General features: G+C 39.9%; 1 protein-coding gene across 2 annotated transcripts in view; it reads left to right on the top strand.

Annotated features, from left to right (window-relative positions):
- The window catches only part of LOC122794329 (mucin-3A-like), a 1,511,548-nt gene that overhangs the window by 264,742 nt on the left and 1,223,996 nt on the right, over positions 1-22,810 (top strand). For both annotated transcript variants that reach the window (XM_044062634.1, XM_044062633.1), the window contains one exon: positions 9,404-9,562. In XM_044062634.1, the coding sequence (XP_043918569.1) occupies positions 9,404-9,562 (159 nt within the window). The remainder of the gene's footprint in view (positions 1-9,403; positions 9,563-22,810) is intronic.

Here is a 22,810-nt window from a genome sequence, read left to right as displayed (position 1 = left end):
ATTGAAGAAACTCCAGCTCTATTTAGTCGCATACCGTCTGCTCAGAGGTGACATGTGCCTGGCATACAAGGCCATGTCCAACCCGGAATTAATGGACATGCTCCACCTCAAAAAATCCAAATCCACCAAAACCACTAGAGCAAGCGAGTTGAACCTTAGCACTGATATAAATAGGACGTGCTGGAGGGATAGATTTATCACTCGGAGACTCCCTATGCTGTGGAATAAAATCCCGGTCCATGTGAGGCAGAGCACCTCGCTGGCTCTGTTCAAGAGAAATCTTGACCTGTGGATGGGAGATCGTAGATTTACCCCAGGAATCATCTCTGTGTCACTGCTGGACAGAGGCACAACAAACTAATGGGCACAGTATTTTTTCATATAAGGGGTGGCGTAAGCCACAAAACTTTGGGCTAGGCTTATAAATGCCTTAGGGCAGATAGCCTAGTATAAATCTATGAACCTATGAACCTAAGACTAGACTGAGGACTTGAAAGTTGACTGGAGAGAAAGTACAACAGTTAAAAGAATTATTCAGGGCTCTAACACCCCAAGAAGAGAAGGAAATAGGTGCAGTTGAAGAGGAAAGGCAGCACCTTAAAACAGCATGTGTGAGGACTATAGAACAGATATGTGGCCAAGCTAGGTATGTAAATGATGTACATAAGGAAAGCTGGTAGTGGAATGCAGAAGTCCAGGAAGTCATCAAAAGAAAGAGTGCAGGAAAAAGTGGGAGATAGAAAAGATGGACAAGGCTAGGAAGGAATACTGGCTGGCTAACAAAGAAGCTAAGAAACAAGTTGCAAGGGCAAAGAACAGGGCACTGGAGGCACTATATCAGCTTCTAGAAAGTGACTCAGTTAGTGGCACAAAGAAAGTATATCAAGTTGCAAGGCAAAGACAGAAAGATAAAGAAGACAATCAGACACTCTTCAGAAGGGATGACAGTAAAAACCTGATCACCATCCCGCAGAACATCAAAGGTAGACAGAAAGAATATTTCCAGCAGCTTCTGAATGAAGAAAACCCCACAGAAGTGGTACTGCCCCAGAAACAGCCCACAATGAGAGAAGAAGAGGAGCCCACCCTAGAAGAAGTAAGAATAGCACTAAGGAAAATGAAGTCAGGAAAAGCAGCAGGCTCAGATGAGGTCACAGCAAATATGATAAAGATGCTGGGTGTGATAGGGGAGAAATAGCTCCTGAGGGTACTCATATCAGTGTGACTAAGAAAGGCGTATCCCAGATGACTGGGGAAGCATACTCATGTCAGTGTGCAAAAACAAAGGCAACACCCACAATGCTGGGCAATACAGAGGCATCAGTTCCTGTCACACTGCCTGAAAGCTCTGGAGAGGGTGATTGAGAAATGGATAAGCAGAGTAGTAGAGAGTACAGTTCAGATTCAAGTCAGGATGCAGCACAACTGACCCAATGTTTGCAGTGAGACAGATAGCTGAGACAAAGCTAGAGATGAGGAAAATGTTCAACTGGGCATTCCTAAACTTGGAGAAACCATATGACAAGGTCCCAAGAAAGATGGTTTGGGCAGTACTGTGGTGGTTCAGAGTCTCACAAACATTGGTAGAATTGCTGCAGGCTTTGTGCAAGGAACCAGTGACTCAAGTACGAACAGTGTTCAGCCTTACAGAGGGGTACCCAGTGACAGTGGGTGTGCACCAGGGTTTAGCTGTGAGCCCACTGCTGTTCGTACTGGTGATGGATTACATTAGCAAACCGGTCAGAGGGGACAGATCAAGTAAGTTGCTGTAGGCAGACGATGTGGCATTACAGGTAGACTTTGAGCAAGAACTTCAGCAAAGGATAGAGGAATGGAATGCAAAGCTGAAGGCACATGGGATGAAACTAAGCACAGATAAGACAGTGGTAATTGCAGCAAACTGGGGAAATCAGAAGAAGTTGGGAATTGAGATTGAAGGGAGACTAGTGGAACAGCTACATAGCTTCAAGTATCTGGGATGTGTGGTTGAGGAAAATGGAAGTCTGAATGAGGAGATCAAAGCTATAATCACAGGGACTACAGCCAACTGGCATAGAGTCTCAGGTGTAGTCTATGACAGAAGAATGCCAAAGAAGTTGAAAAGTAAGGTGTACAAGAGAGTGGTGCAACCAGTACTACTGTGTGGTACAGAAACCTGGACTGTGAAGGCAGAGCAGATGAGGAAACTAGAGGTGATGGAAATAAAGTGCCTGAGAAAGGTGGTAGAATGCACACTGTGGGACAGACGAAGATATGAAAACATAAGAACAGAAGCCAAAGTAGCACCGATTGCAGGAAAGATCAAAGAAAACAGATTATGGTGGTTTGGACATGTGCACAAAATTGTTTTGGCGATGGTTCTTCAGTTTGTTGTATATTGTTACTTGACTCACTAGCGTAAACTGAAGATAAATTAAAAAAGATACTGTAAAAAGTATACATTTCTCTTTTCTAAAGTATGGGTTTTCTTTTATTAATAAAAGATGGTCATAGCATAACCTTGAGAAGTAAAATAACAGGGTATACAAATCTGATGCCAGCTTAGGTGCTGGCACTTGCAAGTAATGTTGTGAAGGTACAGGATGCCTTTTTTATGTCTTGCATTCCAAAGGCCTCATGCATATGCAAATTTCTAACCAAGTAATACAGCCTTCGGAAATGACAGAACTAGAGACTGGAAGTGTGAACAGATACTACTTAACTGATCCTTTGTGTATTTTCTGAAGTTACTCTCTCTTTCTTTCTCTCTCAACATCTTTTCCTTCCTTATCTCTTGTCCATTCTATAAATACTGTGATCCTTCTGCATTTTTGTTATTTCTGTTCTTTTTCACTATTCTGCTATCAGCTCTACATGGTGTCTTTCTCTCCATCTTGGCTAACTTCTAAATGCCCCCCTGCCCCTTCTTCTCTGATTCAGTCAGACCACCGAATCCTATTTGTAACATGTCCCTTGAGTTAACCTGTTCTGCCTTTTATTTTGTAGCTTCTAGCACTTACTATGTTCTCCTTATCCTACTGATATGCCCTGCCTCATCCTCCAGATTGCCTGTTGCTTCTCACGCATTTGCCTCCCTGCCTCAACCATTATCTTTATTATTATGCCTTGAATGTCTGGCCCTGTAACAATGTTTTTTATGTTGCAGTTATTCCCTTCTAAATGCAGTAACTTCCCCATTCTTCTGAGTCCCCTTAGTGTTGTGTCTAAATTTACCGCTTTGTTGTTTCCACTGTCTGTCCTGCAGAGTATGGTCTTTGCTTCTGTCCAATCCCCCCACCACCACCACGCATCCATTCTTATCTCCATTTTATGCAGTGCTCCTTCCTATCTTGGTTGGGACATCTGTGACATTGTTTAATTGATTTACTGGACTTTTTATTTGTGTGCAATTTGTCTTTAAAAATGTTGTAACATGGAGCTTTTCTACCCAGGCCTTCACTGAAAAGAGGCTCTTTGTGTCCCAGTTTTTCACAGTAAACAAATGGCAAATAATTTAATGAATGAATGAATTAATTAATTAATTAATTAATTGACTAATTAATTAATTAATGCTTCTGCCATACTTACACGTATTGTCATGCATGCATAATATACTAGTATCCTTAGCCCTATTCATTGATTGTTCATTCCCCCAAATTACTTTGTGCGTGCTGTTTTTATTTATTCTAGTCCTCCTTCCATCTATGTCCATTTTATTGTGTACAAAGAAACAAACAGTACCTTGTTTTCATTCATTTCCAAATAGTTTAGCATTCTGGTTGAATCTTGTGCAGTTGAGAGAGGTCCGATTCCTCCTTTTGAATCTTCATCTTTGTGCGCCTACTATTGTTGCATACTTGTTTAGTATTGGTGCTGTTATGTTTTCTTCTGCTTGCTTGTGCAGCTTGCTTTTTTTCATCCATCTTGTTTTCTGGCAGTGAGTGTTCCATCACCCTTCCTTAACCATTCTGTCCAAACGTTGCACTTTTTCTAGGCTGCCTTTCTTTCACAATTAACACTTTTGTTGCTTCACTCTTGCTTTGTTATGACCTCTATTTCATGGGATTTCCAGACTCTCAGTTGTTAGCCATTAGCTTTCTACTCTTTGTGCTTCTCCCAACTTCTTTCTCATACAGTAGGGTCTCTGAGTGTAGCTCTGCTTAATTCTGGACTGGTATGTCACCACATTGCTGGCTTAAGACACTTTATTGCAATGGCTCATCTGCTTTGTGATCCGTAATCATATGCAGCATGCTATCTTTTCATCCCTCATCTCAGGGTTGTTCTCTTTTGTGAGACAGGGTAATCTTTCTGTGCCATTATTAGCTTGAATATTTGCACTTGTTATTTGTCCAATCCATCTCCATTTCTGAAGCTGATGCACCAACTGTTTTGTCTCTTTTGGCTTCATTTAAAGCTACTTCCTTCTCCATTTCTAGGAGTTTTTATTTTGCCAGTTTGCTGGAAACTGCACCCTGTGTTCAACATTATTTTCTGCATTTGTGTCTGTCTTTCTGTATTTCTATTTTATGCAATCTCTTTTTGAGCATATAATTTTAAGAAAGAACATTAGTGATAACAAATGTATAAGAAGCAGAATATAACACCAACATATTAAATATTAACAAACTCTAAAATTTCAACTGTATGTACAATTAATTACAGGCATGCATAAGTCTTGGTCAAATAATTTCTGAGTGTAACTCATATTTTGATAGAGACTTTAGAATCCTATTATATATGTAGACTCAGTGAAACATTTAATAATTCCCACACAATTAAATTTCACATATTAAGGCTTTATGGGCAAAGGTTTCATAGTATTCAACTCTTTAAGAAGCTTCTATGGTAACAGTTACTGTAACAATGATAGGGTAAGACCTCATATTGTCTTTCCATCTATAGCAATTTTTCAGTCCATCCACAAATATCCAGTTTCTTTACATTTATAACTCCTAATTACACAATTTCTATTATTATGTCCTTCCTCTCCACAAATATCAACTTACTTTATTACATTTTTTAGTGAGATGATCTTCTGCCTGGCCAAAACAACAAAAAAAAAAACAGTTTTACGGTTGACCCCCCAGTATTTGACATATGCTTTTGCCTCATTTACCACCACTGCATTAGACAAATGTTGGGTTTACCATTGTTTATTTTCAAAACAATAGAATACTGCCACTCTCCAGTCCACAGTCCTCTGTTGTCATGTATATTTACTATGTCCTTAGCATCTTGACACAGTTCTTTCAATAATTCTCTTAATTCTCCTTTGTCTATTTCTGTTCTGAATTGAACATTTATTTTTTCTTGGTATCTCAGTTAAATGCATTAATCACAAACTTATTCCATGGAAAATGTCTTTTTTACCCAACATTCATTCAACAATCTTTCTACTCCTTCTCCATTTTTAAATATACTGTCACAAAATGTTTATCTGCCAATTAAAGTAAATGCTCTTACCTCCAATGCATGTATCTGCAAAGTTCCAAACAACTTATCCCATACCTCATATCTGTCCATTGGTGTGCTTTCTTTTGCTTGAATTATCATCAAATGCTTTCTTTTTTGCACCGAAACATTTCCTTCCCTCTTTTATTTCTTTACTGCGACCACTGCATTCCCATTATGTAATAACATCTTCATTTTTCTTCTTTAAGTACTCCTTTTTCCAGTATGTTTTCTGCCCGAAAGATTTTGTTCATTATGTCTCCCCCATGATATCGCTTGTTCATTGTCCACTTCCTCTTGCTGAATTAATTCTTATTTTAATCCAACCTGCAACCCTCCTGACTGGGGAGTTGTAATAATAACTTCTTGTGTTTCTACAGTGGCCATTTTTCTTTCTTTACAAAGCTTTTTCTGAAATAAGCTTTCTGACTCACCTTCTCCATTTTCACCACCAACATCTTTCTTCTTGCTCATCTCAGCTATGTTTACTTTGCACAACTCCTCCCAGTCACTACTGCACTAGGAACAGAAGTCCCACATCTACATCTGAACACCTAAGCATTAAAACAACCCCACTTGCAATGAGTAGTGGAAGTTCCCAGGTGTGCTGGTCAAATTTTCTGTAGTAGTATAAATACCACCTTGAGTCTCCCGGTCAACAAAGGATGCATAAAAATAAATAAAATAAAACACAAATCTGGGAGATAACACTTAAGAGTGATCAGTGCCATAAATTTGGAGTAAATAGGAATGCAGCATTAGACAGTGAACAAAATACATTTTACTATAGGTTCATAGGGTCATAGGATGTCAAGGACGATAAGAAGCTATTGGCCTGGAAGCCCTTATAAGCCTAGCCAAGAATTTCACCCATGTTCCCACAAAGTCAGCACCTGTTTTCCCTGTCCAGTAGGGACACAAGTGAGATCCCAGGGGTATATTTTCTGTTTCCCATCCAGTCATCCAAGTTCCTATTAAAGAGGGCTAGTGAGGTACTTTGATTGACATGGAAAGGGAGTCTATTTAGCAGATGGAGGAGTCATTGGGACACAAATCTATCCTGCCAGCAAGTTTTATTAATGTCACAGACCAGCTTGAGAACTTGCATACAGGTTGCGCAAGTGGAGTTTGACTTACGGATATGCAGCAACTCCATCCTTAGCAGTCTGTATGAGACTGAGTAGAGAGACAGGGATTTAGCCTATCTGTATAGGATATGTGTTTGAGACCCTGGATTTTCCTGATCAGGAACCTCTGTGATCTCTCCAACTGCTGCATGTGCTTGGCAAGGTACATGCTGAAGGGGGCACTGTACTCGATAATGGGCCTGACAGGGGAGGAGAATAGGGATGTTATGACCTCCTTGTTCCTGGATGAATTACCCTTAGTTATGAGGTGGGCCTTCTGTACAGTGGAAGCAACATGGTGGCCAAAAGTCAGGTTGCTATCAACCTGGGTGCCCAAGTCCATCACGACTGATTGTGTGTTTAGTATGTTGTTATTAATGTGATAATTAGTGTGGACACCATTTTCCCCAAAGGTGATAATGATGCATTTCTTGGCATTCAGTTTGAGGCCATGCTTCTGGCACCAGTCATTAGTTTGGTTAAGGCCCTTTTGGAGGATGTTCACATCACTAGGGGAATTTATGATAGTGCCCAGCTTGCAGTCATCTGCAAACTTGGTCAGCCACAGACCACTGGTTTTGTCTTGCACCTCAGAAAGGTATATCCCAAATAGTAGAGGCCCCAAGACCGATTCTTGGGGTATGCCACTTGTTATGGGTCTACTACTAGAGGTGGCTTCCAATATTTTGACTGAGTGGGTTTTGTCAGTGAGCCAGTTAGCTACCCATCTGGTAACATATGGGTTGATGCCTAGCTGGGAGAGTTTATCTATTATGTCTGAGTGGGGAACAGTGTCGAAGGTTTTGGCTAGGTCATGGTAAGGTGGTCTTGCCCTCATTCATGGCTTTGGTGACTGTTTCAAAGAAGGCGACCAAGTTTAACAGGCATGATCTCCCTTTGATAAAACCAAACTATGTGGGATCAAGTGTTTGGAGGTTGCCAATGTCCTTGTTTATAAGGTCCATGATAATGCGTTCCAGGGTCTTGCAGAGTAGACTAGTTAGGCTGATGGGCCTATAACTGCCTGGGTCAGCGGATGCTCCAACGTTTGTGCAGAGGGATGACAGTGGCTGTCCTCCATTATGCTGGAATGAAGCCGTTCCACAAGCATTGTTTGAATAGGGTGCCTAGTGGTGCTGAGAGGTCTAGCCTGAATTCATGTAGGACACAGCCAGGGATGTTGCCGGGTCCCATGGAGGCTGTATTGTTTGCCTTTGATGGGAGATGGGGTGTGATGGGATGTGACCCTGAACAAGGAACACTACTGTCACGTAGTTAAGGGGGATAGCATTTCATAAAAGTACAACATCTGTATCTGGGGAGGCACTTTACAATTGAGTAATTTGTCTATATTTTACAGGAAAGGGGAAAGGAATAAATGTATAATGTTTATCTGTCACAGTACTTGGTGTGGAAGAAGAATAGTTACTACTGATGAATCACAAAGCAGCTTTTATGTCACTCTGCAGTCTGATTGCCAGATGACATACAGAGGCTTATGCTGTTCCACTGTGGACAGCAAGTAATTTGTGTATAACAAAGCATGCTTAGATTGCATATCACAGGTAGTGTTATGAAGTACATTACATTTATTTATTTATTTTTTTATTTTGTTTGCTGAAGCAATTTACTAGTCCTGCTGGACATTTTGCAGACCAACAGCAGATAAGTGCAGTTTATGTATACATTCAGCATGAGTTGTACACTCTATCATGGAGTAAAAAGCTTGCATAGTATTTAATTTACAGTTTAGCAGAACAACATTATGATAACATTAATAAGATGCAACTCAAATACATTACAGTAATCAACATACACATAATGCAAAGTCTGGGAGCTGTACTATGCTAAATCAGTAACACATAATGCATGCTACTCAGCTAAATGGTCTGCACTGAATTGGATATTAATAATTATACAACGGCCTCCCATTAATATTCAAAAAAGTGCACACTGATTGGTCAGCGTGCACGTTGTAAATCAGAGTTATAGTAATGGAAAAAGGTCTGGTCGCCCGGACTTTTTCCATTACTATAACTCTTTTTTTACAGCAACGGAAAATCAAGATCTCTGTTGCTTCACACTGTCTCGCTATGTTAAATGAGTTTAACATAGCAAGGCAGTTTGTAAAAAGCAACGGAGATCTTGCTTTCTCCGTTGCTTCTTTCAAAACTGTCTCGCTATGTTAAATGGGTTTAGCATAGCGAGACAGCTTTAAAAAAAAGCAACGGAGATTCTCTGTTGCTTTTTTTAAAGCTGTCTCGCTATGTTAAACCCATTTAACATAGTGAATCAGTTTGTAAAAAGCAACAGAGATCTTGCTTTCTCCATTGCTTTTGCCCACAGCTCTGATGTACTGCATAAGCATATACATGCGCAGTACATCAGAACTGCCGCAGAATACCAGACAGCTGCGGAAGGGCAGCAAGGAGGCATTATACAATGCCATTATTTAAGAAAAGTAATTATTTTTTTTCTTAAATAATGTCATTGTATAATAGCAATAACCCACGTCTGGGTGTGGGTAATGCTGGATTTACCCACGGTTGGCTTTGTTTGGCCACTCGGGCTTCTCCCTCGTGAGCAAACCACACCAACTGTGGGTAAATCCAGCATTACCCACACCCAGGCATGGGTTATTGCTATATTAGATTACATTTTGGTAAGTCTGAGCTTTTGCCTTCACTGAAAACATAATATAGAAAAATTGCCAATATCAGATAATGTATAACAAACATTACCAGTTACAGTATGCCCTTACATCCTTTTAGCTGCATATAATGTCAGTGTTATAAATTATATCTTAGGATCAGAAAATGTTAATGTTGTTTTTCTCTCTACAGGTCCCATCATTAATGCTTCAATAGAATATATAATTTCTATTGAGACTCCAGCTGTTTTTCTTAATGCTCTTCGGAATATCTTCTTCAAAGTTCCATATCTTGTCCTTAATACATCTGGAGACATTAAAGCTAATCTTACTTATCTGCACATGACTACAGGTAATCTGTTGAATGCAGTATTTCTTATAGTTACAATATGCTACTTCTGCATAATCATAAATCAGATTTTTTATCACACATTAATTGTAAAATATACTTTAAAAATGTAAAAGAAAAATTAAATCACTGTAGATGTCTGGTTCAGTAACTGTTTTCTTTTAGTATGTGCAGTAACCTAAAAATGTATACTGGAGCTGAAATTAAAGTTTTGTTGTGCGCTTTACAATTAACTGAAAGATGACCCCTAGTCTAGGGTTCCACGGTACTCTGCAATGCCCATGAATGACTCTTGTTGGAATTGAAAATGACTTCCAATTGAACTCTGTGGTTTCTTCCTTTACCCTTTCGACTCAGGCTGCATCAGATAGTGAATGGCCATGGAACTGAGGGGTCAGGGCCAAGATTCAGAGGTTGAGTTCAGTGCCAAGATTTTTGAAGCCATGTCTTCTCACCGCCTCAGCCTTAGATAGCTCGGCTCTAATGCAGTTTTGAATCTGAGTCAAGTTGGAGCTGGCGATGTTTCTTCCTTATGGTCTTTGGCTTCTGAGAGTCCTTCTTTAATTCTAACTTTGTCTTCAGCTTTTGAAGCATATGAAAGGGTCCTCTCCAGATCTCACACTTGTTCAGCTCCATCTTGACTCCCTCTATATTCTACTGCTTTGTCCAAATATCCTATCTGGCAGGGACATCCAACCTCGTTTATTCTCAAGGATCCTCACTAGATAATACCCCATTCAGATTATGATTCTTCCCCAGAGTACCCCCTTGGGGAAAGTCACAGGAAATGTACAAATAGGAGTAGGCATGTTGACAACTCCCAGCAGCTACCCACAGAAGATGCTGACTTCAAGAATGGGGAGGGGTTCCCCCCTAGAAGACATTTCCTTCAGAAAGATCCTGGAATTGAAGCAAAGGCAGGCTGGTTGTCCAAAGCACAATCCCAAGAGGAGTCAGTATTTCTTGAGGCCTTGAAGACTGGCTGATATACTGCCTGGGTTATCCTGCCTACTGATGATCACATAGATTTAATCTCACAACAGTCTTGGAAGGAGCCTGAGATAGTGGAGCTGATGCTTAGGAAACCAGATAAGATAGTCTTGTCTCCATGGAACAGGTCACACTGTAGTAATGGTCCCAAGTTGATGCTAATGGTGGTGTCTGTAACCACAAAGAAGGACCTTTATGAAGAGAGCTCCTCTGTCCACCCTTTTATTAGGGAAGTCAGAGTTGGAAAGCAGACTTATGCTTTATTGCTGTTTGCTCTTTGCTTGATAAACTACTTGGCACTCATGACTCATTTTCAGCGAGATTTGACTAAAGAACTTTACAAATCATTCCTGGGTAATTTGCTTGTGGACATCCAGAAAATAGTGGAGTCACAGCTGTCTACCCTACAATCTATGATTAATGTGTCCATGTGCTTACTTTCCAAAATGGCAGATGGCACTTTGAGAGCAGCAAGCACCAGTATTTTTTTCGATGACATGCCTGGATGCATCTCTGCAACTTTGCAGAAAGTTATAAGATGTCTGAGGGGGGTCAACACTTTTCCAAACCAAGGTTAAAGAAATGCTAACCAGATGCAAATAAAAAAGAAAGACTCTATCTGCAGTAGGGATACGCTTTTCCACCCACATAGAACATTTTCCAGGAACCAAATGAAGGAAAGGAGCTCTGGTTTCAAAAATTTCAGAATTTAGCACAGGGCACTTCTGGTTAAAGTGCCCCTTGAGGCAGAGGGTGAGGGACAGTTTTAATGTATATTGCCCTATGAGCAAAGGCAGTCCTCAGAACCAATGGTTTCGAGGAACATTCCCAGCACTCTTAAACCGTTTCCAGACTGCTGCACTCTAGATGCAGCTGGGGGCACTTATCACTATTCTTGGCTAACCATCACTCAAGATTCTTGAGTGCAGAAAAGTAATCACCATAGGCTACATTATTCCCTTTCTTTTCCCCCAACAACTAAAAGAAAATCCCTACCAGAGGACTTTAGCAGCAATTAGTTAACCTCCTAAAAAGAGACTCATCTAGGAGGCCCTACCAGACCATTAAGGATCAGGACACTAATCAAGATTCTTTTTGGTTCTGAAAAAGACCAGGGACATCACATCCATTCTAGACTTTAGCCATCTAAACCAATTTGTTAGGCAAAAAAGTTCCAGATGGCCAGTGTACAGACCATTTTGGCATTTTTGAGGAAGGACAACTGGATGTGCTTGATAGACCTTCAGATGCTTACTACCATGTAAAGATAGCAAAGGAATGAGATGGTTTCTCCACTTTTGGCTGGGAGCCAGTCACTTCCATTTCAGAGTACTGCCCTTTGGTCTCAACACACCCCCAGGGTGTTCACTAAATGCATGAGAGTTGTGGCAAATTCTCTAAGAGTACACGGGTTTAGGGTGTTCCCATATCTAGATGACGGGCCTGTACTGCTCCCAGAGATCAGCTTATTATCTGCAGAAACTTCTAGTTCCAGTTTTCACAACACTTATAAATCACTGTAAATTTAATAAAAAGCCAGCTGACACCAACTCAAGCATTAGAATTTATAGGCTGCCACCTGGGCACAACATCTCAGATAGCCAAAATCCCACAGTTAATGATTTACAGACAGTGGGACCAACCATGCTGCAACCTTTTTGCTCCCCATCTGAAAACCAAGTGCAGCAGCTATTTAGGCCTGGTACCCCAGAAGTTGAATCACCCAGGGATACTCTGGTCCACAGTTGGCCCTGAGGTCTCCTGTACACATTCCCATGCTTTCCACTTATAATCAAATTTATACAGAAAACCAAGAGGTGCAAGGCAACAAAGTCTCCTTGCCCCTTCTGGCCCCTGCAGGTTTGGTTCCCATACCTTTGCCCTCATTTGAACCACCTGGAATGGGTGCTGGATCCTCTTCCAGACCTTCTGTCTCACCCATCTGGCCAGCCTCATGAAGACCTGAAAGCTCTAAAGTTAACCACATGATTCTCCAATTACAGTGATTGTGTTGTCATCCCAGAAACCTAAAATGAATAAATATTACAGAACTAAGTGGAAAGCATTTGCTGTTTGGGCTTTCTCTAAGGGCTTAGATCATTTTTCATACATCTGCCTTCCATTTTGGATTTTCTAGAAAGGTTATTTCAAGAAGGTGCCAGCTTCTTTACCATTAAAGTTCAACTGGCAACCATATCCAGTTTCTGTGTTGGGGAAAATCACAACCCTCTTGCATCTTTAACATTGTCTATGGTTTTCTTAAAGAGAAAGTGTCTGCTCAGACCCTTCCCATTCCTACTTGGGATATTAAATTAATGCTTCAGGGTTTGACTAAACCTCCTTTAGAAACAGCGCCATCTGCAGATTTGAAGTTTTTGCCATGGAAAACTGTTTTTCCTGTGGCTATTACCGCTGCCAAAAGAATTTCAAAAATACAAGCCTTTTCTTGCAGACCTCTCTTCTTGATCTTTCACAAGGACAGGGTTTCCCTTTGAACTACAAGTAATCCTAATTTTCTTCCTAATGTGGCATCGGATATTTTTCTGAATCAGACTATTAAATTACCAGTTTTCTTTCCAAACTTTTCTGACAAAGGTGAATATATCTTGCACCTGATGGATGTACACCATCAGTTGAGATTTTATTTACATTGCATTAAGGAATTCAGGAAAACATATATTTTTTATTTCCTTCTCAAAGGCTAAATTGAGGTAATGTATTTCTAAAGTTACACTGCCAAGTTAGCTATCCTTGCCTTTATCTACGAAGAAAGAGGATCAGCAGTTCCACATAAACCCAAGGCTCATTCTACAAGCTTACACTGCCTTCTTTGCCAGAGTCCCCATAGATGAGATTTGTGCTGCAGTTATATGGTCTACAGTTCATATCATTGTTACTATAAGCTGGATATGTTGTCTAAATCCAGTGCATCTTTTGGCTTCACCATCCTTTCGAATATCCTTTCTTGCAACCATCTCAGAGTTCTTAATAGCTGGGCAGTGTGTCCCATTTGTTGAGTTGGATGGATAAGACAACTTTTGATATGAATGTTATATATTTACCATAATGCTAGATCTGTATTGTCTTCATCCATCTGACTCAACCTCCCTCCCTCCATCCCCTTGCCAAAATTGTCACATTTGCCTCTTCGTTGACTGATTGTACCTGTCCAGGACCTTGTCATCTTCATAGCCTTTGAGCTGATGTTCACTGTTATTACTATTGCCAGGATATAATATGATACTCTTGGGTATATGTTATAGCATATGCAATGTACTGGGGAAATCTTGATCTGAGATATTACAGTGAACATAAGGGCACTGTAGGCAGAGGAGCAGCCTGAGTCCCAGATCCAAAACATGGGAAAAAATGTGCCAAGGTCAGATCCAGTTGTATCAAATAACCTATTAGTTGAGCTGGACTGATAAAGACACAGATCTAGTGTTATGGTAAGTACATAATTTTCAGTTATTGCATTTCACATGTGCCTCACTTCATTGTCTATTTAAGTGCTTAGGATTCAATGCTTTCAAATATTTGAAACTAAAGAAAGAATTGAATAAAGAACACATCCTCAGTGACAAAAAATATAGTATGCAGATTCAGGTAAGCTGTGCATCAAATCAAACTACAGAACTTCACTCCAATAAAGTAAATTATGAAGTTTTGTCTTAAAATGGACTTCATTAGACTGCGAATACACAACATACATTCCTCCTTTTTAAAACACAAAGATCATGTGACTGTCACATAGTAATAACGTTGTGATTATAATAAATCAATATCATACAAGTATCTAAAAATAATGTAAAAATTATTATTCATCAGTGTGAGACAGAGCCAAAACAAATGTACTGTATATGTATAATATATATATATATATATATATATATATATATATATATATATATATATATATATATATATATGGGTCAACATTTGTTTATTGAAAGGTCGTGTTTTTGAAAAACAAAAGTATGATCCCAATTATGCGAAAGTGCACTTAAACAAAAGTGAAATTTTATGAATATCTGTTTACTGAACCGGTAAAATAAAAAAAAATAAAACACTGCAAAGGCAGTTTTATATATATATATATATATATATATATATATATATATATATATATATATATATGAGTCAACATTTGTTTATTGAAAGGTTGTGCTTTTGAAAAACAAAAGTATGATCCCAATTATTGGGATTGTACTTTTGTTTTTCTAAAGAACGAGCTTTCGATAAACAAAGGTAGACCCATATATATATATATATATATATATATATATATATATATATATATATATATATATATATATATATATATATATATATATATATATAGATATATATATATAAATGGACCACCAAATGAAGAAGTCCAGAGGAAAGGTACACAAAACAGAAAACAACTCCGTACATCAACCAGGCTGAAGTTAAGCAGACTATTTATTACAACCAGCAACACTCAAAATAAAAATAATGACATAAGCATTTTCAGACCTGAGTGGTCCTTCTTCAGATCTAATAGAATACAGCAGTAACTGAAATTTAAAATATTAAATATCCAATCAACAGCAAGCATAGAATATTTAACCTATAAAAGTAAAAAAAAAAGGAATAGAAATCAACCAATAAAAAACAGTCAGCATTAGCTCTTTGGCAAAAATAGTTACACCATAACCTCTATGGCAAAAAGCCAAATACAAAATACATAAAATACAATTTACCATGTAATTGTCAATTACAAACCAATCATACACTCCATCTCATCAATCAATCAATCCCAAACCATGACATTGAAGCTGAGACATACACAATGTTCAGTATCATGCAGCCTTTAATGCTGTTTAAAACCATAAAGAATAATCTATAGTTAAAAATACTTAGGTGTAAACAAATGCAAATCACATTAAAAACCAAAGGAATATATCATAACTCCTGAGGCATAATGTCAGGCATAATGTCTGGAGCTACAGTGGATATAAAAAGTGGACACACCCCTGTTAAAATGCCAGGTTTTTGTGATATAAAAAAGATAAGACCACAATAAATCATTTCAAAACTTTTCCCACCTTTAATATGACCTATAACCTGTACAAGTCAAATGAAAAAGAAACAAATTTGTTAGGGGAAAATATAAAAAAATAAAAAAACATACAATAAGCTGGTTGCATAAGTGTGCATACCCTTAAACTGATACTTTGTTGAAGCACCTTTTGATTTAATTACAGCATTCAGTCTTCTTGGGTAGGAGTCAATCAGCATGGCACATCTTGACTTGGCAAGATTTGCCCACTCTTCCTTGCAAAAGTGCTCCAAATCTGTAAGATTATGAGGGCATCTATTGTGCACAGTCCTCTTCAGGTCACCCCACAGATTTTCTATAGGATTTAGGTCTGGGGTCTGGCTGGGCCATTCCAAAACTTTAATTTTCTTCTGGTGAAGCCTTTCTCTTTGTTGATTTGGATGTGTGCTTGGGGTCATTGTCATGTTGAAAGATGAAATTCCTCTTCATCTTCAGCTTTCTAGTAGACGCCTGAAGGTTTTGGGCCAAAAGTGACTAGTATTTGGAACTGTTCATAATTCCTTACACCTTGACTAAAGCCCTGGTTCCAGCTGAAGAAAAGCAACTCCAAAGCATGATACTGCCACCACCATGCTTCACTGTGGGGATGGTGTTCTTTTGGTGATGCAAAGTGTTGTTTTTGTGCCAAACGTACCTTTTGGAATTGTGGCCAAAAAGTTCAACCTTGGTCTCACCAGACCATAACAAATTTTCCCACATGCTTTTGGGAGACTTGATGTATTGTTTTGCAAATTTTAGCTGGGCCTGGATGTTTTAATGTGTAAGAAAAGGCTTCCATCTTGCAACCCTACCCCATAGCTCAGACATATGGAGAATATGGGAGATTGTTGTCACATGTAGTACACAACCAGTACTTGCCAGAAATTCCTGCAGCTCCTTCAGTGTTGCTGTAGGTCTCTGGGAAGTCTCCCTGACCAGTTTTCATCTTGTCTTTTCATCAGTTTTGGAAGGATGTGCAGTGATTTGCAACGTCACTGTTGTCCTGTATTTTCTCCACTTTTTGATGGCTGTCATCACTGTCTTCCATGGTATATCCAATGCTGTGGAAATTTTTTTATATGCTTCTCCTGACTGATACCTTTTAACAATGAGATTCCTTTGATGCTTTGTAAGGTGTCTGCAAACCATATTTTTTTGCTGTAGCAGGCAACTGAGTAAATGTCAGGAAAATCCTACTAGGACAGCTGAACTTTATTTGGGGTTAATCAGAGTCTCTTTAAGTGATGGCAGGTGTGTACCCAAGAAGATGGAATGCTGTAATTAAATCAAAAGGTAGTTCAACAACGTATTAGTTTAAGGGTATGCAACCTTATGCAACCAGCTTATTGTACTTTTTTTATTTTTATATTTTTCCCCTAACAGATTTGTTTGTTTTTCAATTGAATTGTACAGGTTCTATGTCACATTAAAGGTGGGAAAAGTTTTGAAATTATTTATTGTGGTCTCATTTTTTGTATCAGAAAAACCTGGCATTTTAACAGGGGTGTGCACACTTTTTAAATGCACTTTAAGTGCATAACATAAACTTCCACTGTGTAATTTGCAATTACAAACCAATCATATACTCCATCTACCTAATGGGTGCAATGACAAATAATCACAGGGCAAGCCATAGTCAATGAATCAAAATTTGTTTATATAAAAACTCAAAATCATGTAAATTATCTAAACTTGCAAGTACCCATAAATATAAAGAACACACATTTCCATGGAAGCCAAAACTACTTAAATGCATATAAATGAACCATCTAACTTACCCACTAAAGTTAAAAACATGCAAAAATCCTTCTCAAAACCTAAATCAAAGGGCACTTAATCCACATTGTTATTTTTATTTTTATTTTGCATGTTGCTGGTGATAATAAATAGTGTGATCTGATGTTATCCATGTCACTATTCGTCACTCTTGGGTCTTGGATTTGACATTGGATCTGAGCAGGCACTTTACAGACAGCTTCAAGACTCGAGCTCCTCCCACTCCCATGATCTCTTGCTGCCCTTTAACCCCTCAGATCTCATTTGCCGTTTTTCAGCTACAGACGCAGGTTTCTTGGCTCAGCTCCTGTTTTGGGATAAGTAGTCTCTTTTTTCTCACTTTGTGACTAGGATTACTTGTATTGTAGTTAGTTTGTAGTTAGTTTAAGTTTTCTGGTTTAGGATACCAGTTATCTATCCTTCCCCTCCTGCTTCATTGTTTTCATTAGGGTGTTCCATTTTGGTGCCTTTTTTCTGTGGTGGTGTTAGTGTTAGTGTAGTGTTTCCCTTTTAGTGTTGTTGCCTTTTTATAGTGTTTTGGTTTATAGTTTTAGAATATGTGTGTGTGTGTGTGTGTGTGTGTGTGTGTGTGTGTGTGTGTGTGTGTGTGTGTGTGTGTGTGTGTGTGTGTGTGTGTGTGTGTGTGTGTGTGTGTGTTTTTAGGCTTAGTTTCTGTGGTCTGAACTTGGCTTGTTTTCTCCACTGTGAGTTAGCATGTTCCTTAGGCTTTGGTGCTATTATGGATAAGCCCATAGGCTTTAAGCAGTGCTCCTCATGAGGTTGTATGCTGCCTGTCTCTGATTCACATGAGGACTAACTTTACTGTTTGGGCACTGACCACCTTGAGGTTGAATGCAACATTTCTACTGTGTTCAACCCCAAGGCCTTGGTCAATCACCGAAAAAACTCTTGTTAAAAGGGTTTGCTCAAGGGGGTCCCTTGGCTCAGTGCCCTGCCAAGTCTGGACACTCAAAGCACAAAAAGAAGGCCCTCTGTCTTTGGGGTCATCTCTAAGAAAATGACACTCTCAGTACCTAGTGTCTCGGATCTGACCAGAGTCTCCTCTCGTTCGAATCTCGTTCTTTCAGATCCTAAGATTCGAGACCACAGATTTGAGGCTTCAGCTCCTAAGCTTTTGGATATGAGGTCTTGAGAATCGACCCCAGAATTCTAGGCCTCCAGTCGGTGGCCTTTGGATCCTGCAGTTTCCTGCCAGCCACCTTTGGGCTGTGGGCCAGACCTCCCAACCATCCCAAATTATTCGTTTTTTGCCGAGTTTTGGGGTCCAAATGAAGGGGTGCCACGATTCCCGAGTGGCACCCCTTCATTTCCGATTTTTTGCTTTTGTTTTTTTATTTTTTTTATTTTTCGCTCTGTCAGCACTGACGTCTTCACGTGTGTGATGATGTCAGCTCCGTCAGCACTACCAGCCAGTCGGAACTGAGCTCAAAGAGCTCACATCATCATTTCCGGCTGGCGGGAAGTGCTTTGTTTGAAAAAGCTGCCGTTTGAGACGCTTATGCTGGCTGGATTTTGTTTTGCTTATTTAAACTGCTGCGATGCCGTTTTGGACAGAAACTGGCTGCAAGAGGGTGTTGGACAGAAGTATCTTATTCTGTACTGCGAGTGATGACGAGATGGTATGGACAGAGCTGTGAGGAGGACTTTGTATATGCTGCCTTGTTTTCGGGAGAGGGACGGACGTTGTATATGCTGACATTTGCAAGTAGGTAAGGAACAAAGGGTGTGTGTGTGTGTGTGTGTGTGTGTGTGTGTGTGTGTGTGTGTGTGTGTGTGTGTGTGTATATATATATATATACTTGTGTTTAAGCCATCACACTGCAACTAGTTAAGTAATAACCATTTAGATTCTTGATTACTCTATTCACATTTGGTAAATGTCCATAAGAAACAGTGTTCAATGATTTCACATTAGAAACTGCTTCTAAGTTTGCCAGACATTGTAAGTATATAAAGCTTTGAGTTGATCAGAGCAGTTTATCAGGCTTCTGATGTAACTTTGTGAAAAACAAGATTTGTATTAGATTCATCAGTGTGTCACATATATACAGAAACAGAACGAGAACTGAAAAACACTGATGACTTTAACACATTAATGTTTCATAGTCCATGAGATCAAGTTGTCAGTGAAATGTATCTGTGTACTGGAAGCAGATGCACATGCTCTTGAATTATCTGCCATTTGTCAACACCATTAAAGTGAATAGCTGTATTTAAAAGGTACATTTTTTTTATGCTTTGCTGCTTTGATTCATTAAGGGGACAGCACAAAGGTGTATTGAACACCTCTGTGACTAATGTGCCAACTTTGAATGGATGGATTAGTTCAACAGCACACTAATTGGTAGAAATCCCCCCTGTACAGAGATCTTGGAGATGATCATATTTAAGTTTAGGGCACAAGTGATGGGTATTATCTCACAAAAGAAAAACACAATTTTTCTAATTCTGTGAACCGAATTTCAGACTGGTTGTTTTCATAAAAAATAAGGTACATATTAGTATTCACTGCACAGTTTTCTTAGAGACTTCATTTGTTCATGTTACTGGTTTCAGTGCAGAAACAACTGCAACTGAAAGTATTATAATTACAACTCATTCTAACATTCTTCTGTTTGATTGCTTTTCAATTGATTGTATGCATTTTCATGTACTTTTAGTGTCATGTTCAGTGATAAGGAATATACTTACTTGATTGTATGCATTTTTATGTACTTTTAGTGTCATATTCAGTGATAAGGAATATACTTACTGAAGCAAAGTAAGCAATGTTAATATATCACTTGTCTTTAAATGATTTGTGAACTCAGAGTTTGCCATAGCTGAGGAGACATATATCTTTTTCTGAATTTTATTGACCCTGCCTGGTCTGGAATTAATTAAATTAGGAGGACTTGAGTGTGTCAGTGGTGGGGGTGGGGTTTGCAGCCCACCTGTATAAAATGTAGTTTTAAAATGCATTTTTTTCCTCTGGTTAAGTTTCTGTCAATGGAGAATCACACTGACTTGTTTGTGTGTTGCTTTGGAAAAAAATACAGTTATGATCTACATTTATGCAGTGTCATCATGGCATAGCTCTCTAATGACATTTCAGAAGGCATGTGTTGTTACCTGCAATGTGGTCATAACTTCCACAGCTTCTTTCTCCTGAAACAAAAGCTATTTTTTCTCTAACTTTTAGTAATGTAGTAGGCAGAAACCTTGTAGATTTACAGCTTAGTAGTCAATATCACTTAAGTTTCTTCATTGACGTATCAATTGTATGTTGACTACAAATCCTTTATAAAAGAGTATATCTGGCTATATCCATAAGAATCACGAAACAGTATACTTTAATATGCTATTTTTAGCAGCTAAATTATATATTTTTTTCTGAATACTCTTTGCACTTTTTAGGTAGTACAAAGGGTATAATAAAATCTAATTAGTATTTAAAAATTGTGCACAGTGATTGTACAGAGCAATCAGCATGCCTATGATAAATCAAGCATGACACATGGGAAGAAGAGTGGCATAATGAAACAATATTAGCAGTCCAGGAAACTATGACTTGACCTACTTAGTTTCTGTATTTTTTGAGAAATACTTAAAAATAACAAGTACAACTGCATTAAACAGGTACATAGCAATTAGACTTTAGTACCCAGGGAGAAATAGCCAGATAATGGGACATTGGTATGGCTGCAGGGGGGCTCTGGTGCCATATTTTGGTTGTCTGTTCTTTAGTTTGCATTTAAAATTAGGTATCCCACAATTCCACTGGAGTGGGCATGGTTACATAATTATGTATGCAAATTTTATGTTGATCAGCGTACAGATTGTTGATGTTTCCAGGTTGAGAGGTATGCTGTGGGCGCTCAATTATCTGGCAGATTTTACCCAACTTCAAAGGGACCTAGTCACAGAACTTCTCAAGTCCCTTTCTGAGGTATTCCCTGATCGGCTCCCTCGTATCTGGGGCAAGGGGATCTAGGCCTTCAGATCCCACCTTGACTTCAGATCTGGGGATGTCGGATCTGGGATAGGTATCGGATCCCATTATTGTTATCCAGGACTTCAGTTCCAGGTGGTCTTCTACTGTGTATAAGCATAGAAGCCGCTCTTTAGAGGGCAGGCCCAAGAGATCCAGGCACTATTCCCCGGCTAGATCCTCCACCTCCTCCAGATCCTCCAGGAGTTTACTCCTTCAGGATATGGACAGGATGATGAGGTCCTTTCTTAAAATGCTGATTGAGCTAAGGCTTCTTCTGTCCCCTGCCCATCCAGCAAGGGGGCCATCGCCTTCCCCCTCATTAGTTTCTCCTAATCCAACCATAGTGGTTTTAGACTTCCTGGCCCTGAACCATATGGAAAGGGGAATGTAGATTTCTGGGGGCCCTTCTTCCCCCACTCTGTCAGAGTCCCCGACTCCTCCTGCTCAGCCCCCCTTGAGCACGTGGCATCCCGGACCCCAGAGGTCACCCTGGAGTTCTTGGGCGGGGGTTCTGGTCCTGGTTTTTTTGGACCAGTCACTTCCACTTGGTGCTTTGGCCCATGATAGATCAGGACTGGTACTGTCCAGAGGGCCAGAGGATCAACCCTGCTCCTGTCCATCCCCACAGGTGGGCCTCCCCACTCAAAGTGCAGATGGAGCATCGTCCAGTTCCTCGGCTTTTCGGGTCATACAGTGGACTTTCTCCTCCCAGAAGGTTTCCTCCCTGGCCTTCCAAGGGACTTCCCATCCCCGTACTGTGAACCTTCCTCATCCTGTCCCTGGTCAGCCCTGATGAACTAGCCTTCAGCTGAGAGCCACCCAACTCAGGGTACCCCTCTCCTTTGAGTCCTTCCCCAAGCCCCCCCAGAGGACGTTCCTCTAAAGAGATTGTGTAAGAGGAGGCACTTAGACTCTCCTGCTGAGTCACTCACCGAGGATATGGACCTCAATGAAAGGGATGGGTTTCCAAGGTCTCCACCTGAAGATGTCTCCTTCAGGGACATTCTGGAAATCCTTAAGCTTAAGGGCAGTTGGTTTCCCCTGCCCCATCCTCGGAGGAGTCCATTTTCGAAAGGCTTTTGGGATGGGACCATCTACCACTTGCGGGTCCCCTCCAGCAGATTAGCTTGTTAATCTCATTGCTACTAGCACATGGATGGAACACAATCATGTTGAGCCTGTCCCCTAGTGAGGTGACAAGTTCCTTAGCCCCCTTCCTGATGCAATCATCGTGGCGACCTCCACAAAGAAGGAGTTGGCAGAACAGAGTGTGTCTGTCCATCTGCCCAACCATGAGTCCCAGGCAATTGACAGGCAATGCAAGCAGGTGTTTGCCTTAGCCACCTTCGGGCTGCAGGCACTCAGTTATCTGGCACATTTCAACCAACTTCAAAGGGACCTAGTCACAGAACTTCTCAAGTCCCTT

Source organism: Protopterus annectens, chromosome 2.part1 (genome assembly GCF_019279795.1).
Source record: "Protopterus annectens isolate FY-2018-M chromosome 2.part1, PAN1.0, whole genome shotgun sequence".
Taxonomy (NCBI): Eukaryota; Metazoa; Chordata; order Ceratodontiformes; family Protopteridae; genus Protopterus; species Protopterus annectens.
This window is presented reverse-complemented; position numbering and strand designations above follow the sequence as displayed.